Below are 18,565 nucleotides of genomic sequence, written 5' to 3'. Positions count from 1 at the left end.
CTGCAGCTGCAGTATAAATGTTTAAAGGGATGCTGTTATACATTTTTGTGCTTGCTATAGCTATGAGTAACAGCTAAGATTGCTAGAAATGAATGAAATGACTAAATATACTTTTTCCGTGCATTTTGAGCTTTTGACAGTACCTCGTGTATAATCATAGAATCGTAGAACTGAAAGAGAGGTCATCTAGTCCAATCCCCTGCAGTCCTGGCAGGGCTAAGTATTATCTAAACCATCCGTGACAGGCGTTTGTCTGACCTGCTCTTAAAAATCTCCAATGATGGAGATTCCACAACCTCCTTAGGCAATTTATTCCAGTGCTTAACCACCCTGAGAGTTAGGAAGTTTTTCCTAGTGTCCAACCAGTTTCACTCTTTTGTTGATGATCAGTTCAAGCCTCCCACACTGAAGTGAGATCACTCTCATGCACTGAGCTGATATGTATGCTCTACCTCGTGCCCTGGGGAGAGAATGTTTACCAGTAACAGAAGCAGCAAAGCTGAAACTGAAAAGGCAGAAGCAGACGGATACATGGGGGTTAGGGCTGTGCCCGAGTGTCTGATGAATTTTCTCTCTATATAATCATCACTGGGGGAGGAGAAGGAAAGAAAAAAGAAATATGAAAACTGTTTTAAGGAGACTTTCAAAAATTTCAGTGCATAGAACACCATTTATATACTATCAAAAACTTGGGGGCGTTGTTAGTAAAAAATTCAAGTTGACACTGTCCCTCTAGTGTGTTAGTGTATTCCTGCATTCACTGTTCCATAAGGTAGGAACTTCAGAGTCCTACTGGGGCCATTCAGTGTATGGGCCAAATTCAGCCCTGGTGTAAGCAAGTGCAACTCCAGTTGGCTTCTGGGATCGTACCAGTCTTTAAATTGTGTGATGGCTGTAAACTTAAACTCAAGTGCTGGGGGTGTGAACACAGTGAAGCATCTTCAAGCCAGGTACAATTGTTTCTGTAGTGAGTTTTATCTATAGCCTGTGACTTTGGAGAATCTGAAGGCTCAGTGCAATGATTCCACTGGAACAGCAAGAGCAGGTAACGGAGGGCCTGGAGCCACTGATGTTGTCTTAGATGATGTGGGAATGGAAGCGTTGTTGACCTCCAGGATGAGGAGGAGCAATTGCTGCTGCTCAAGAAGTTTGCAGACAGCTCAAAATTCTGTGATCTGGCTCAGATTCATTGGCAGTTTTTGTGAGCGTGCAGAGGCTCTGGTTATAGGTTAGAATTGAGTCACACTGGGAAAACTGCCTGCGCAAGGATTGCACAGAGGCAGTCTATGCCGTCCTTGGCTCTGGGCATAGCAATTCCTCACAGCTGTAGTATTTATATTCAAGAGGAACTAGACAGAACAACCAATGAGCCACTGAGGTGGGAGTGTATTTTAAACCATACAAAACTGAAAATGAGAAAGAAAACAGATTCCTTCCATGCAACAGTGCAATGGTGCTGATGAACTGTGGATGCTGCTATTATTTGTTGTTGTTGTTATTTTATTTCTTAGTATTACCATAGTGCCTAGAAGCCCTAGTCATGGGGTGGGACCACATTGTGGTAAGTCCTGTACAAACTCAGCCTGTCCACCTCAAGATGTGCAAAGAACTTGACACCCCACCTCTGCGCCTGGAAAACAAAACAAAGACAATGTTTGTGTTTTGATTCTGCTTTAACAGGAGTTTAGTATCAGTGGGGTAGCTGCGTTAGTCTGTAGCCTTGTTGTTTTTACAGGAGTTTGTTAATCCATTACGTTTAAGGCTAAGATTTTGTCACACATATTTTTAGTAAACATCACCGACAGGTCATGGGTAATAAAGAAAAATTCACGGAAGCCTGTGATCTGACCGTGACTTTTTCTGAAAATATGTGTGACAAAATGGGGAGCTGTGGAGTACCCGCAGCAGCTGCAGGGGCCCTGGCTCGGAGTTCATGAGGCCCCACCACATATCTACTGCCTGTGGCTAGGAGATCCAGGGGCCCCTGCTGCCTGTAGCAGCTGGGAGCTGTGGGGTGCCCCCCGCTGGCAGTGGCTCAAAGCTCCCGAGGGCCCCCACTGCCTGCGGTGGCCGGGATCTCCGGGGTACCCCCTGCCCGTGGCAGCTCAGAGCTCCTGGTGGTCCCACCGCCTATGGTGGCTGGGAGCTGCGGGGTATTCTCATTGCCCACAGTGGCCAGGAGCTGTGGGGTGCCCCCCACCCCTGACAGCTTGAAACTTGGGGACCCCACAGGCAGCAGGGGTACCTCGCAGTTCCCAGCTGCTGATGCTGGTGAGGCCCCCGGGAGGTCTGAGCCACTGCGGGCTGAAGTCACAGAAGTCTCTGGAAGTCACGAATTCCATGAGTTCCGCGACCTCTGTGACAAAATCGTAGACTTAATTATATTCTATGGTCACTGTGAATTATTGTTCTAAACTGGTTCCTTTTGTTTATTGCTCTGTAGATTATCTCAAATAATAGATCTAGTAATGTGTAAAAATACCTGTGGCGGTATGTTTTGTTTTGTTTTAAGGTACTTTTTCCAGAATTGGGGGGCGGTTTATACATTTTTGAGAGCTGATTATTGATCTTTTACTAATAACTTAGGGCCTGATTCTGCCGAGCTCATTCACACTGAAGAGTGCTTTAGGTTCCAATCCTGCTCTGAGCACCTCCCAGAGCTCATTGCAGGCTCAAGGGATTATTTAGTTATTAGTTGCGTTTATCTGAAGGGAGCTCCATGTGGAGAAAGGGTGGCAGAATTGGACCCTTATAGGATAGGGAAAAAAACAAACCCTTTAGTTGTTCCCATTCAGTATTTCCTTTACCTCTTCCTTTTTGCTTTAAATTTCTTGTAACGTTTTTTGGCTAGGGAGTTCCACAAGTAACATACAAGAAGTCGGTGGTAATTTTCAAAATCAAAGCTGAAAAACTTTACTGCCATAGGTGTTACTCAAGATACGATGCCAGCCAGTCAAGAAACTGATGCCACCTTGCCAGTCATGACACCAGCATGCTTTGCTGTACACGAGACCACAAGTGAAGCAAGCGTGACAGAGGAAGAAAGTAAGGGGGCAACCCTGATACCGACTGTTTCTGGTGTAGCCCAGCTGTCGAAAAAGTCAGAACACTCAGCCACTACTGTCTCCTTTACTGCCACCCATTTGTCTATTGCAAAAACCCCGGATGCCGAAGGTAGGGTTTTCTGTTTTCATTTCTCTATAAGCTTTATTTTTTCTTTAGGATAAGTAAAATATTACTGATCTTGTTGTTCCTGTGCCAGAAACAACTTTAATTGAGATGCCTCCTGCTGCACATTATCAGCTCACTATTCTCATTGCAAAACAAGCTTGCCCTGCTAGAATATTTGTGGTGTATTCTCCTCCTCTCCATGGATTGATTCTGTTGTTCTGGGGTCCTATCTGCCCTACAAAAATCACATTTGGTAACTTGGCTATGGCCAAACTATGTTGTAACATATTTTTGGCTTGCTACTGTGACTGGGGAAAAAACCCTGTTTACAATCATATTAGAGAACCAGGTTTTAACCTTGGTAGATACCTAGATTAAAACCTGGTTCTCTAACAAAACTGATTTTTCTTCTCCTAACAAGCAAGAACCAACCATCATATAACATGCTTTAGCCACAACTACGTTTAAATACGGTGATTTGGGTGGGGGCAGAGTGACACCAGAAACTTCAGCTAGAAGTGAGTGAGGGTTCAGGGAGCAGCCTATCATTGTGCTCCTCCCTGGTTGCCAGTTCATTTCAGAGGCATTGGCCTTCGTCTTCCAGTCCTGAAGTGGTTTGTGTCCTTGCTTCTCTAGCCATCACTCCTCTTAAACGTGTCAGGGTATGCAGGCCTCTTGGCAGTGTGTTATGAGCGAGGAGATCAAAGGCAGCTGAGGTGGAGTTCATGGGAGTCAGATGTGTCAGATTAGCCCTCCTCTTATGCAGCCACGCAGGGGCACAGAGGGATGTAAGAACTGCCCATGTCTTCTATGTTAGTGCTGCCTCAGCAGTGGCTCTGGGTGCAAGGGGAAGAGCAAGGACTCCGCTCCTGAAAATCTCACCCACAAACTAATGGATGGGGAAGGATGGAGAGTGAGCAGGGATGCTCCTCCCACCTGCCCTAATGCAGCTGGTTGCTCTTCCTTGGACAATATGGCTACAGTCTCTCCTTCCTTGGGATTGAGCCCAAAGGGATGTGAGACTAATTACTAGCCTTTTGTTATGGGGAATTAATGAAAGAGCTTTATCTTTGGCAGGCATTTGATGGGATTTTCTTTACTTTATCTACTGGGTTTCCTGATAGACCTTCTAAAGCCTTTAGGGCTGGATTCTGGCTCCCCCAGAAGCACGCCCTAGGGGTGGTATAGAGCTGCAGGAGGAGTCCTTGCAAACGTAACCAGAATTCCTCCTGGCATCAGCCAGGGAATGCACACCCACTGCATCAGAAACTCTGTTATCCTTGCAAAGAGCGCAGCCTAGGTTCCCCTTCACACCAAGCTAGCGCTGCAAAACTAACTCAAAATCCAGCCAAGGCATTAATACAGTAGAAACCACTTACAATGAAACACCACCAATGGCAAATCTAGCCAGGGAGTCTCCTTTTGCGTTGGTGCTCTACAGTGTGAAAACTGCCGTTTGGGTCAGAGTGAGGTTGTTTGGTAGGAAAAAAATGACTCCATTCTAAAAAAAAAAAAAGACTTCTTTTTAAAAGTTCCACTGTAATTAATTTGCTGCTAGAGTTTAATTATAAATTTATCGTCCCTAATATTTTATCTGTGCAGTAAACAATTAGATCTGTCTCTTGGTTCATAACTTGATTTATGCCTTTGAAGTGCCTCAGTGTAGTGACTGGCATCCCCAGAAGCAACATAAAGTAAAACTAACTGAAGGCTTGTTACAGGAGATCTCCCACACTCAGAGAGCTGGCCCTCGGGGCGTACTGATTTCATTCATTGCACCATCTCACAGAGAGAGCTTTGTGCATAAATGATAACAGAATTTAATAATTCCTTTTTGTTTAAAGTTAAGCCTCCCTTTAAGAATGAATTCTTTAATAATTACTGTATAGTTGGTCTGCAATAATTATCGTGACTGGTATTTATACTTCCTGTTTTCAGTAGTCTTAACAGACCTGGTCACTGTCTCAGATGAGGAAGCAGTCACTGCTCTTCCTGAATCCTCAGAGACCCTCTCTGGAATGAGAATGGAGGTGGAGGAGCTGACCAGCAGAACTGCGACCCTGGCAACTCCAGCTTTGATGGCATCTTCTGTAAGGAGAACAGTTGTTCCATCTGTGAGGCGGATTAGCACAGCTGTCACCTACGGATTGGACCGGCTGGAGTCGGAAGGTACACATGCTCTGAAGGCTAGCAGGCAGGCTGGTTTGGTGTGAGATGGTGCGCCTGGGTTAGGATGTGCTACTTGATTTTTCTTCACCTTTGTAATTTTGTCTGGGAGACAGATCTATGTACAATTCTTACAGGTGCAAATAAGGAGAAACAGGAAAATGTGTCCCCCTTTCCCAGGGACACAATGGACAATTAACACTGTGCATTGTGCAACTGAGCATAATTATTGATTTTTGATAGAACTGTATGCTGGAACAACTTGAGGTGTGGGGGAGGAGGAACATTCCACGACATCCCAGTAGTACTTGTTATTGGTGACGATAACCAATGGTGTAAAGGCTCATTTTGGTGCCTCTGTCCCGCACGAGTAACACAATGACCATAATAATGTATTTAAAGCTATAGTCAAGCAATTTGAGCCCCCACATATTGAAACCCAGTGTCTTCCACAAAGAGATGCTGTTAACGTTCCTGAACAGCGTAAGGGAAAAGAGACAATCTTGAGCGCTGGGTGCCTCGCAGACATAGAATCATAGAATAGCAGGGTTGGAAGGGACCTCAGGAAGTCATGTAGTCCAACCCCCTGCTCAAAGCAGGACCAACCCCAACTAAATCATCCCAGAGAGGGCTTCATCAAGCCTGACCTTAAAAACCTCTAAGGAAGGAGATTCCACCACCTCCCTAGGTAACCCATTCCAGTGCTTCACCACCCTCCCAGTGAAAAAGTTTTTCCTAATATCCAACCTAAACTTCCCCCACTACAACGTGAAACCATTACTCCTTGTTCTGTCATCTGTCACCACTGAGAACAGTCTAGATCCATCCTCTTTGGAACCCCCTTTCAGGTAGTTGAAAGCAGCTATCAAATCCCCCCTCATTCTTCTCTTCTGCAGACTAAGCAATCCCAGTTCCCTCAGCCTCTCCTCATAAGTCATGTGCTCCAGCCCCCTAATCATTTTTGTTGCCCTCCTCTGGACTCTCCAATTTTTCCACATCCTTCTTGTAGTGTGGGGCCCAAAACTGGACACAGTACTCCGGATGAGGCCTCACCAATGCCAAATAGAGGGGAATGATCATGTCCCTCGATCTGCTGGCAATGCTCCTATTTATACAGCCCAAAATGCCATTAGCCTTCTTGGCAACAAGGGCAGACTGTTAACTCATATCCAGCTTCTCGTCCACTGTAACCCCTAGGTTATTTTCTGCAGAACTGTTGCCTAGCCATTTGGTCCCTAGTCTGTAGCAGTGCATGGGATTCTTCTGTCCTAAGTGCAGGACTCTGCACTTGTCCTTGTCCCAGTTCAGGGAGAGGTGGGTGTTTAAAAAGATCCATATTGGTGCAACGAGCAATTAGTTAAATCTTGAAGAGCCCGTGCTGCCCTTCAGTGCTTAATTTGTAACAAAAGGGGTTCAAGCAATTTTTTACTTTCGTAACTGACGCGGCAAGCCCAGAGGTGCCAGGGCTATGAACTGCCGAGCCTCGAAGTGCCGGGGCTCAAATTAAGCACTGCTGCCCTTCCTCTGAGCCCACCCCTTATGATCGCCTCCAATATTGCTCACCCTCGCCCCTTCCATGGCATCCATTCTACCAGCCACTCCCACTACTCTGCTGCTCTCCATCCTCCATTTTTGATTCCTTGATCTCTGCCTTTCCTCTACCCTCACACCCTTGGTTCCCCTCTCCCACTGTTAGGACTGCCTCACCCAATCCCAGGCCTGTATCTCCCCTCCCTTCGCTATCTCTTCTCCTGCTGTGCTGAGCTCTGCCGGATGAAATATTGTGACTGTGCCATCATTGTCCCGTCAGCTCTGATTAAGTCCCCGGACCTCTCCTGAAACCTCCCTCCCTGTCTCTCATTCTCGATCCAGGATCTTCCCTCATTACTTTAAAGACAGGACTGACACCATTCAGGAGGCATGTACCATTCCCCTCTCCAGGCTGTTCTTCACTCCAGTTTCCCACGTCTCCCTCCTTTTGTCTGCTTCAGCCCTTTTCCTTCCCATGTTCTATGCTATCATGATCCATCCCTCCCCTGGACCTTCTCCCCAACCCCCAGCTTTCAAGCGTGTTTTTGTTTTCCCTACTACCATCCCGTCTCCCATCTCCTGTTTACTTCCAAGGGAATCTGGCCTGTTCTTTTGGCAATTCAAGGTGTAGTGTGTGTGGGGGTGGGGTTGGTGGTGGTGGGGTGGAGCTTAGAAAAAACAACAAGTTTGGGGGAAGGTTAAGGGGTGGAGTATTTACGGTAAAGTGAGTGGGTTTAGAATAGGCAGGGTGTGGTTAGGGGATGAAGGTTCAAAGTGGACCTGGAACGACTCATTTCCAGACTCTTTAAAAGTTGGGGGTCTCTTGAAGTTGTAGCATTTTTGTCCTGGGTGGGGGGTGTTTAACTGCACTCGGCTCCTTCACTCTGTCTGCATAGGGATAAACGAGCCTGTTTTCTGCTGTGAGAAACCCTTTCTGTTGGGCTCCCGCCTGTTCCCTTTAAACAACCCGAGACCTATCTCTGTTCTTATAACTGAATGAGGTACTAAGCTCCTGAAATGCATTCATTCCAACTGCTGATAGAGTCAGTAGCTGCAAGCGGCTTCCTTAATGACTACATCAACCTACAAGCCTGAGGGTCTATTGGCTCCATCACGCAGCTGTGTGGGATACCCAGTTTCTAAGCAACCAAGTCATCTCTCTCAGTGTGGTACATGGCTGTGGCGGAGCAGGCAGCTCTGGACCGGGTTGTCAGACAGTTCACCACTGGTCAGCCAGGAATTTTGAGGTTAACCTCATGGGCAGCGGGTGAAGTTTCCCCTTGGGGAGGCTAGTCCCTGCCTTGCCTCTTCTGGCCGAGGCCCTGCCCCTACTCGCTGCTGTCAGCCCCCGCATGGCTCCAGCCAGGGTGGGGTGTGTGTGGGGAGGCTGAGACCTCAGGCCCAGCTGGGGTCGAGCTCTCAGCCTTGGCTGGGACCGCAGCAGAAATCTCTGCCCTGGCTGGAGCTCTGAGCCTTGAGTCTCCCCCGTTCCACCCTTGGCCCCACCCACAGCCCCACCCTATTCTGACTCCCCACCCTTCCCATGGCCCTGTTCCCTTTCCACCCCCACTCTGCCTTTTCCCCCTGTGGCCCCATCCCCTGCTTGCTCCTCCCTCTCTTCCCCCCCCGCCCCCCGCCGCAGCCACGAGACTGAAAAGTTCTTTGTCCCCACCCCAGGGCTGTGCAGGCAGGGGAGTTTTCCAGGGTCCCCAAATCTGCCACTACCCCACCCTCAGCAGCACGAGGTTTACACGCTGCCCATGGTTAACCTCCTTTCTCTCAGGCTGAGGCAGAGCTTGCTATCACTCGCTTTCCCCGTTACCAACCCGCTAAAGTGGGCCATGAGCTATCCAGGGAGAAGCTTCCCTCCTCACAGGAGATTAGCTGCTCCAGTTGATAGGAATCAATAAGGTTTTCACCTCCCCATTCCCTTTGTTCTGGTCTGTGTCTTCTCTGTATAACCTCTTCTGCCCTCTGCCTAATGGCTACTGGAGGGCAAAGTATGCCCTTCCTCTGAGATGGGAATGGCACTTGAAAGCAAGCTGCTGGTCCCAGCTTCCCACACCAACTGTATCTTCTCTCCCAGGATCAGGTTAGAAGAGCAACAGTACTGTTAACTCTTTTGTGTCTGGATACACGACACCCTCACACACCTCTCTGATCCTGCCTCTAGCCTGAGAAGTGACCATCCTCAAGTGGCTTCCAAACTCAATTCTCCCCTCTTTTTAACAGCTATTTATCCAGAGGACGGTTTGTCTCTAGAGCCCAAATGTAAAATGGTGCCTGTGATGGGTTCCCCCTGGGGCATCACCTGGAACTGGGGTACCACTGATCCCCCTGACCCACCAGCCTGGGCTCCCTCTCACACTGTACTGCTGTGACAAGCTGCAAAGCCCTCCAGCCTGCACTTTCACCAGCATGCACACAGGTAGGGACACACCCAGCTGCAGTTACAAGCAAGCTGCATGGGAAGGCTACCCCCAGCTCCTCAGGCACGCACCCCCTCTAGAGTATAAACCCCAAATTAGACCGTCTTGTGCTGCACAGGGAACAGTACAGCGTAAGCTCATACAATTCACCCCCTCCCTCAATGTGGAGAGGAATATGCAACAGCCTTTGCCCCTTGAGTTACTTCATTCCAACTCACTGGTTTAGATAAAGCAAAAACAAGTTTATCGACTACAAAAGATAGATTTTAAGTGATTATAAATGATAGCGAACAGATCAAAGCAGATTACCTTGTAAATAAAAACACAAACTGATCTTAACATACTAGATAGATAGGATATGAATTAGCAAGTTCTCACCCTGAGTGATAGGCTGGCAGATTCTTAAGGCACAAGCTGCCTTTGCTTTGCAGCTTGGGTTTCCCAGGTTTTCATACGCAGGCTAAAAATTGCTTTAGCCTGGGACCATCACTTCCCCCAGTTGAGTCTTTGTTCCTTAGGTGTTTCCAGGGAGAGTGAGGTACCATCATGATGTCATTTCCTCCTTTTATATTTTCTTCCCAATTGCTGGAAAGCAATTTTGCTGTGACCTGGGTCAAAGAGTTCCCATTGTGTAGTGCTATCTCTGAGAGGTTTCTGTTCTACGCAGTCCCCGTGGTAATCCTTGTGCTTGTGTGCATTTCCTCAGTAAGCCATTAACATTGTTCGGCCTTTTTATTGTTGTACCTGAAAGGCTGCTTGTGGGTGTTTTCAACCTCACATGTTTCAGTACCACATGCATAGCCAAACTTCATAACTTCACATACCACGATAGCTCATACAATCCAATGAGATATTAATGTCTAGCAGATCAAGACATGGCAGTGGTGACTGTTGGGGTGCCAGGGTGTCACAGTGCCTTCAGGAGAAGGCAAGGGAAGGCTGAACTCCAGCCACAAAAGAGCCTGATCCTGCAGCCTCATTGACTCTAATGAGAGTTTTGCAAGATCAGATTCTCAGTGAGGTTCATATAGACCAAGAAAGCAACAGACATTTGTTTCTCATTAAGAACAATTCTTGATATTTCTCTCCAGGGTAATGAGGTCCTGATAGGGGATCCTGGTATCTGTAAGGGCCTGATTGCAGAATTGAGGCCACAGTTTGCAGGCTGTCAGGGGAAGTGAGGGGAGAAAAAGACACTGGGTAGATCATAAAATGGTGTAAATCAGTGTATCTCCATTGACTTCAGTGGAGCTATGCTGAATTATACCAGCGGAGGATCTGGCTCCCTATTTCTAAAGAAACACATACTGTGCAGCTATTTAAGTACTGTAGAGGTCTTCCATGCCAAGTAGGGTGAGGTTCAGTGCATCATGAATGGGGGCTGCATGTTCACCTGGCTGTCTCCTTTTTAAAAAAAACCCACAACATTTTCACATATGAAATCAATTAATAATGACATGTGCTTTGGGTTATAGCAGCATCTCATAGACTCAGGCATTAAGGCCAGAAGGGACCATCGTGATAATCTAGTCTGACCTCTTGCACATCACAGGCCACAGAACCTCGCCCTCCCTCTCCTGTAATAGACCTTTAAGCTTTGGGTGAGTTACTGAAGTCCTCAAATCATTTTTTAAAGACTTCAAGTTACAGAGAATCCACCATTTACACTAGTTTAAACCTGTAAGTGACCTGTGCCCCATGCTCAGAGGAAGGTGAAAACCCACCAGGGTCTCTGCTAATCTGACCTGGGGGAAGATTCCTTCCCAGCCCCAAATATGGCGGTCAGTTAGACCCTGAGCATGTGGGCAAGACCTGCCAGGCAGATACCCGAGAAAGAAAATGCAAGCAGACAGGACACTAGGTGGGGAGGATTCTGAGTTGCCACAGAGAATTCTAAGTATGTCATGTTTATAAATTAGCATCTTCTTTACAGATGGGCCATGTTTGGCAGCAGGATTAAAACCGGGCTTGAATGCTGCTCTCCTTAAACAAGTGAACACAGGTGGCCAACCTTTTGGGAGGGGCCCAATCCAGATGCAAAACGGTTTTCAAAAATTGTACCTGAGACTAAATTCTTGAGCTGGATCTAATCTCAAACACAGATGTTAAGCCTGGTTTGGCCACCTCCACGTCAACTCACTATGCCTGGTTAAAAGAGGCTTAGTGGGATCCGTATACACATGGTGTGTCAGTATATTTTTGAAACCCTGCCCAATATGTAGTTCTCTTGACCCTAACAGCGGACAGTTCTCTTGACCCTGACTGACTAGTGAAACTACGGTAGCACCTTTGTGGCAAACTGTGCTTAAACATGGTTCTTGCAGAAAAGATGCCAGAGCCTGGTTCATAAACTTTGCGTGCTTCAATGTTGAGAGATATACACAGGCCTTAACCCAGTGGTTACGGAGGTTGGGACATCCAGAGGTAGTGCCTGTTTGCTGATAATAATAGGATTTGTCACATTAAAATTTTCAATGAAGACCAAAAAAGTGTTTTTCAGTTATTTGTTTGAACCAAACCATAAAATAAAAAGGAACATCATACAATACATTGTTTTCTGAACATATATGGGGCACCCAAGAACAATGCAGCTACGGCTTGATCCCATTGATTTCATAGAATCACAGGCCTGGAAGGGACCTCAAGAGGTCATCTAATCCAGTCCCCTGCACTCATGGCAGGACTAAGTATTATCTAGACCATCCCTGACAGGTGTTTGTGTAACCTGCTCTTAAAAATCTCCAATGATGGAGATTCCACAACCTCCCTAGGCAATTTATTCCAGTGCTTAACCACCCTGATAGTTAGGAACTTTTTCCTAATGTCCAACCTAAACCTCCCTTGCTGCAGTTTAAGCCCATTGCTTCTTGTCCTACCCTCAGAGGTTAAGAAAAACAATGTTTCTCCTTCCTCCTTGTAACAACCTTTTACATACACCTCTACCTCGATATAACGCTGTCCTCGGGAGCCAAAAAAATCTTACAGTGTTATAGGTGAAACCGCGTTATATCGAATTTGCTTTGATCCACTGGAGTGCGCAGCCCGACCCTCCCGGAGCACTGCGTTACCACATTATATCCGAATTCGTGTTATATCGGGTCGCATTATATCAGGGTAGAGGTGTACTTGAAAACTGTTATTGTGTCCCCTCTCATTCTTCTCTTTCCCAGAGTAAACAAACCCTATTTTTTCAATCTTCCCTCAGAGATCATGTTTTCTAGACCTTTAATCATTTTTGTCCCTCTTCTCTGGACTCTCTCTAATTTGTCCACATCTTTCCTGAAATGTGGCGCCCAGAACTGGACGCAATACTCCAGTTGAAGCCTAATCAGTGCAGAGTAGAACGGAAGAATTATATCTCCTGTCTTGCTTACAACACTCCTGCTAATACATCCCAGAATGATGTTCTGTTTTTTTGCAACAGTGTTACACTGTTGACTCATATTTAGCTTGTGGTCCACTATGACCCTCAGATCCCTTTCTGCAGTACTCCTTCCTAGGCATCATTTCCCATTTTGTATGTGTGCAACTGATTGTTCCTTCCTAAATGGAGTACTTTGCATTTGTCCTTATTGAATTTCATCCTATTTACTTCAGACCATTTCTCCAGTTTGTCCAGATCATTTTGAATTTTAATCCTGTCCTCCAAAGCACTTCCTACCCCTCCCCCCCCCAGCTTGGTATCATCCGCAAACTTTATCTGTATACTCTGTATGCCAGTATCTAAATAATTGATGAAGATATTAAACGGAACCAGACCCAGAACTGATCACTGCAGGACCCCACTCATTATGCCCTTCCAGCATGACTGTGAACCACTGATAACTACTCTCTGGGAACGATTTTCCAACCAGTTTTGCACCCACCTTATAGTAGCTTCATCTAGGTTGCATTTCCCTAGTTTGTATATGAGAAGGTCATGTAAGACAGTATCAAAACTTTACTAAAGTCAAGATTTCAGTGGGCTTTGGATCAGGCCTCAAAAGATTAAGTACTAAGGCTGACATTTACAAAGCTACCTAAAAGATTTTGATCCCCCATTCCTGGGAACTGGACAACCAAATCACATAGGCAGCTTTGAAAAATCTCAGCCTAGATCATCAAATATTGGTCATTATTTGTGTGTGCTGCTGTTGCAACTGTGGCAATATTAATTGTTTTAATAAGCTGAGTGCAAGTGGGTGCAGAAGTGTTAGTACACAAAATTGCACAAACAGGTGATTGCATGTGTAATGCAGTGCACTCACAAATGAAAATTGGATTAAGCCTTTTTGAAAATATGACTCAACAGAAGTGCAAAGAAAACCTGATGAACCAGATGTGATTGGTATATAAGTGACATAAAAGAGTTATTTGCAATGTTGTTGTGGCCATGTTGGTCCCAGGATATAAGAGAGACAAGGTGGGCAAGCTACTATCTGTCTCTCACAAGAGTTAATCAGCCCTCAAGACTTGCCCCATTAGGTAACTGTAGCTGCTCGTAGGCTGTTTTCAGCCAATGAGCATTGTTCAGTAATACAATGCTTTTTGTCTAGGTTTTTCATTGGCTGCGTGTTTTTATGCAGCATCCTGTTGGTTTTGGTGTTCTTTGTGAAGGATAAAGGAGATGCATGGTGCAGCTGAATTGGGCTGCTCAAAGGTGACATCAAAAGGGGAATAAAATGTAGTTTTGTGCCTTTTTTTAAAGCCCTCCCCTTCCCAATTAATCAGGTTTCATTTCCTTGATAACTGTGATGTCAGCCTTACCAGTTTCCCAGTGGTTTTCTAGGGTAGACAAGATCTGAATGTCTAAATCCATAAAAACAAGCAGGAAAAGACGAACACAAAATTCTTATGGATGTAGTACGTTGGAGGTTGTCCCTCCCCCTCCGGCTCGGAGGGAGGCCATGCCCTCCTTACTACGGCACAACGATCAAAGTCTATGAGCAGGGGAATTAGCACATTGCCAGTCTTGGGCGGGCCTAGCAATGACCAGTCTCTGGCCTAGCCTCCTGACTACGGCAGACAGCAAATACAGTCTGGTTCCCTGGCCCTCTGGGCAGGGCAGAGCAAGGAGCAGGCTTTAGTCCAGCCTTCTGGCTAGGGCAGACAGCATAGGCAGTCTGGCTCCGCTCTTTGGTCAGGGCGGAGCAGCAGCAGTCCATGGCCCAGCTCCCTGGCTGGGCAGACATGAGGTAAACAGAGGCTGTTTAGCCTAAGGTGGGTAGACTGCCACCCCAGGGGTGGGGTTGGCAGCAGAGGGGCAAGGGACCTGGGCCCACCCTACTCCATTGGGTCCCAGCCCAGGGGCAGAGAGGTCTGCCACTGAGTCACTGGGGATCCCACCGAAACATGCTGACTCACGCTCTGGCAGCAAAGCTGAACTAAAGTCTGGTTTCCCTGGGTTCTTTCTTACCACAGTCCAGGGATGGGGCTCCATAGTCCAAGGGTCCCCCATCTCCTCAGGGTACTCGGCAGCCAGCAGTCCCGGTAGCTCCTCAGGTTACTCGGCAGCCAGCAGCTCCTCGGGGTACTCAGCACCCACAGTCCCAGTAGCTTCTCAGAGTACTAGGCAGCTGGCAGTCCCGGCAGCTCCTCGGGGTCCTCCTCTGGGAGCAGAGGGTGATGCCACTTGGTCCCTGGACCAGGGGCCAGGAGCAAGGCAGAGGCAGCCAAGTCCTTCCCTGGCTCTGGCCCAACTGCACTGGAGACCCTGCCTCTTATACTTCCTGTTCCACGCACAAGGAGTGGGCCCGGCCTGGCTCTTCCCACCAGGGCATAGGTTCTGGAACTAGGGGTGCTGGGGTACTGCTGCACCCCCTGGTTTGAAGTGGTTTCCATTATATACGGGGTTTACAGGTTGGTTAAATGGCGCTCAGCAACCCCACTATAAAAATTGTTCCAACACCCCTGCACCGGGTGTGTGTGTGAGGCGGGGGGTGGCGGAGAGAGGTCCCTCCCTCTCCGGCTTGGAGGGAGGCCACTCTGTCTCACTGCACAGGATCATAAAGAAGCAAAAGTGAGCTCAGACCCTCTTTATGCCCTTGTAGGTCACCTTCATAAAATTTTTTCTCTAATTGATTCCTAGACTCTTTAACCATTACCTCCCGTCCCCAACACAACCTCTGAGGATATGCCTACACACCAAAGAAAAACCCACCGCTGGCCCATGCGAGCTGACTCAGGCTTGTAGGGCTCGGGCTGCAGGGCTGTTTCATTGCTGTATAGGCTTCGGGCTGGAGCCCAGGGTTTGGGATCCTCCCACCTCACAGGCTTCTAGAGCCCAGGCTCCAGCTCGAGCCTGGAAGTCTACACAGCAGTGAAACAGCTCCACAGGCCAAGTCGGCTGACATGGGCAAGCCGTGGGTGTCCAGTTGCTGTGTAGATGTACCTTGGGACAAAAAACTCCCTAGAAACCAATTAGGGTCTGATTTTTCTGGGCTGTCAACTGGGCTGGCTCCAGGCACCAGCGCAGCAAACGGGTGCTTGGGGCGGCCTAAGGAAAGGGGGCAACACGTCCGGCTCTTCGGCGGCAATTCGGCAGTGGGTTCCTCAGTCCCTCTCGGAGGGAAGGACCTGCCGCTGAATTGCTGCCGCAGGATGATGAAGCGGCAGCGGTAGAGCTGCCACCGATCGCCATTCCCCCCCCACCCCCGCTGCTTGGGGCAGCAAAAATGCTGGAGCCAGCCCTGGCTGTCAAGCATGCGTAACTCCAGCTGATGTCATGGACAGCTGCAGCTGGTAACCGCTCCTGAAAATGAGGAAGGCACTACAGATAGAGAAAAACACTCTAGCTAAACACTGCCTTTCAACCACACTAACTAAACTCAAGGATTTGGAAGCTACACCCTATTCTCTGCAAGAAAAGGAAAAGGACCCCCCAGCCATCTTCCAGTCAGTAGGCTGCCTCATGCAAGGTCATCTGGGGCTCCATCCTGCAACATGCTGAGCACTCTAGTTAGCTGAAGTCAATGGGAGTTGAGGAGGGTGCTTAGCACTTTGCAGAATTGAGCGTCAGAAGTAGAGGCTGGGTTTTGCCCCATGCCCAGTGGAGGAGAGCAAACTGCAGACAAGCAGTACGTTAATATAAAAACAGTCAGTTTAAAAATAAACTGTATATGGATGGCGATGGGGGCGAGGGGTTGAAGTGCTATGAATCACAGCCCAGCATGTCAGTGTCAGAGATGTTAATGGCTGTTTAAAAACTCAGCCCTGCTTTCAAGGCAACAAATGAATTTGTTGACCTTTGGCGTGCCGTTGTCTCATTTCTCAGGACTCAGCTGGGCTGGAGGGGGAGTCAGTCGGGTTTTTATTGTAGACATTGGACCAGCTTGTATTTTCGTAAATGTAGTGCAGGTGCCTAGTGCAATGGTTAAGCGGCACGTTAAATAATTCTGTGAAATGCCACAAGCAATGGGATGGCTGTGAGTTCACAAGCACAGGAGTCAGGAAATTTCCACCTATGAGATAAAAGAACAGGAGTACTTGTGGCACCTTAGAGACTAACAAATTTATTTGAGCATAAGCTTTCATGGGCTACAGCCCACTTCTTCGGATGCATGGAATGGAACATATATTGAGGAGATATATATATACATACAGAGAGCATGAAAAGGTGGAAGTTGCCTTACCAACTCTAAGAGGCCAATTAAGTAAGGAAAAAACAACAACAACAACAAAAAACTTTTGAAGTGATAATAATCAAGATAGCCCAGTACAGACAGTTTGATAAGAAGTGTGAGAATACTTACAAGGGGAGATAGATTCAATGTTTGTAATGGCTCAGCCATTCCCAGTCCCTATTTAAACCTAAGGTGATTGTATCTAGTTTGCATATCAATTCCAGCTCAGCAGTTTCTCGTTGGAGTCTGTTTTTGAAGCTTTTCTGTTGCAAAATTGCCACCCGCAGGTCTGTCATTGAATGACCAGAAAGGTTAAAGTGTTCTCCTACTGGTTTTTGAGTGTTATGATTCCTGATGTCAGACTTGTGTCCATTAATTCTTTTGTGTAGAGACTGTCCGGTTCTGATGGAACACACAGGCATATATCACAGTGGGCTGAGGACTTATTAGCTTTCAAGAGTTTGAGTTAACAACCAAAGCAAGTTAGAAACCCAGGATAGCAGGAGCCCCTGCCTCTCCCAGCAGGAGCCCCTACACCCACCCCTGCAAGGAGCCTCAACCCCAGAGGGAAACCCCTTCCATCCCCTCCCAGGCTCCTCTCCCTGCTGACTCGATGCTTCCTTGGGGAAAGGGACTTTAGGGTCTTCCCTTCTCTGCCCCACAGCCAGCCCTGCTCTCCCACCCCCGCCTGGGGCAGCAGTGGCAGCACAGGCTCCCCCTTCATCTACCGCTGCAGCTTCTTCCTGGGCCAGGCTGCTGGGGGCACATTTTAGGACCGCCAGCCCTCAGATGCCGCTGCCAGCAGCTGGGACCAAGCTCTCCGCAGCCAGCGCCTTGCACCCTGGACGAACAGCTTCCCGATCTCCCCCAAATAGAGCCCCTGGCCTGTGCCTCCCCCCGGCTCCTTACCCTTCCCTGCTGGCTCGAGGCTTCCCACGGTGCCCAGAGGAACTGCCACAGGTTCCAGCAGGAGGCCCTCACAGGCAGAACAGGACCTGGGTGCCAGCCGTGCTCCCTCCAGAGCTCCGGTTGCCTCCGCCCCCAAGCCTCCCTCTTCCCTGCTGGTTTGAGGCTTCCTGCTGGTCCCTAGTGCTGGCAGGCCACTGCTATGGGGTCTGGCAGGTTGAGGGCCCAAGTGCCAAGTTCTGGCAGGTTGAGGGCTCTGTTCAATATCTTCATCAATGACTTAGATATTGGCATAAAAAGTACACTTATTAAGTTTGCAGATGATACCAAACTGGGAGGGATTGCAACTGCTTTGGAGGATAGGGTCATAATTCAAAATAATCTGGACAAATTGGAGAAATGGTCTGAGGTAAACAGGATGAAGTTTAACAAAGACAAATGCAAAGTGCTCCACTTAGGAAGGAAAAATCAGTTTCACACATACAAAATGGGACGAGACTGTCTAGGAAGGAGTACGGCAGAAAGGGATCTAGGGGTTATAGTGGACCACAAGCTAAATGTGAGTCAACAGTGTGATGCTGTTGCAAAAAAAAGGAAACGTGATTCTGGGATGCGTTAACAGGTGTGTTGTGAGCAAGACACGAGAAGTCATTCTTCCGCTCTACTCTGCACTGGTTAGGCCTCAACTAGAGTATTGTGTCCAGTTCTGGGCACCGCATTTCAAGAAAGATGTGGAGAAATTGGAGAGTGTCCAGAGAAGAG

The 18,565-nt window shown here is 47.7% G+C and overlaps 1 protein-coding gene across 6 annotated transcripts in view; it reads left to right on the top strand.

Annotated features, from left to right (window-relative positions):
* The window catches only part of ARMH4 (armadillo like helical domain containing 4), a 133,788-nt gene that overhangs the window by 30,971 nt on the left and 84,252 nt on the right, over positions 1-18,565 (top strand). For all 6 annotated transcript variants that reach the window (XM_039536306.1, XM_039536305.1, XM_039536307.1 and 3 more), the window contains exons 3-4: positions 2,926-3,174; positions 5,110-5,340. In XM_039536306.1, coding sequence (XP_039392240.1) covers positions 2,926-3,174; positions 5,110-5,340 — 480 coding nt within the window. The remainder of the gene's footprint in view (positions 1-2,925; positions 3,175-5,109; positions 5,341-18,565) is intronic.

Source organism: Mauremys reevesii, linkage group 4 (assembly GCF_016161935.1).
Source record: "Mauremys reevesii isolate NIE-2019 linkage group 4, ASM1616193v1, whole genome shotgun sequence".
Taxonomy (NCBI): Eukaryota; Metazoa; Chordata; order Testudines; family Geoemydidae; genus Mauremys; species Mauremys reevesii.
This window is presented reverse-complemented; position numbering and strand designations above follow the sequence as displayed.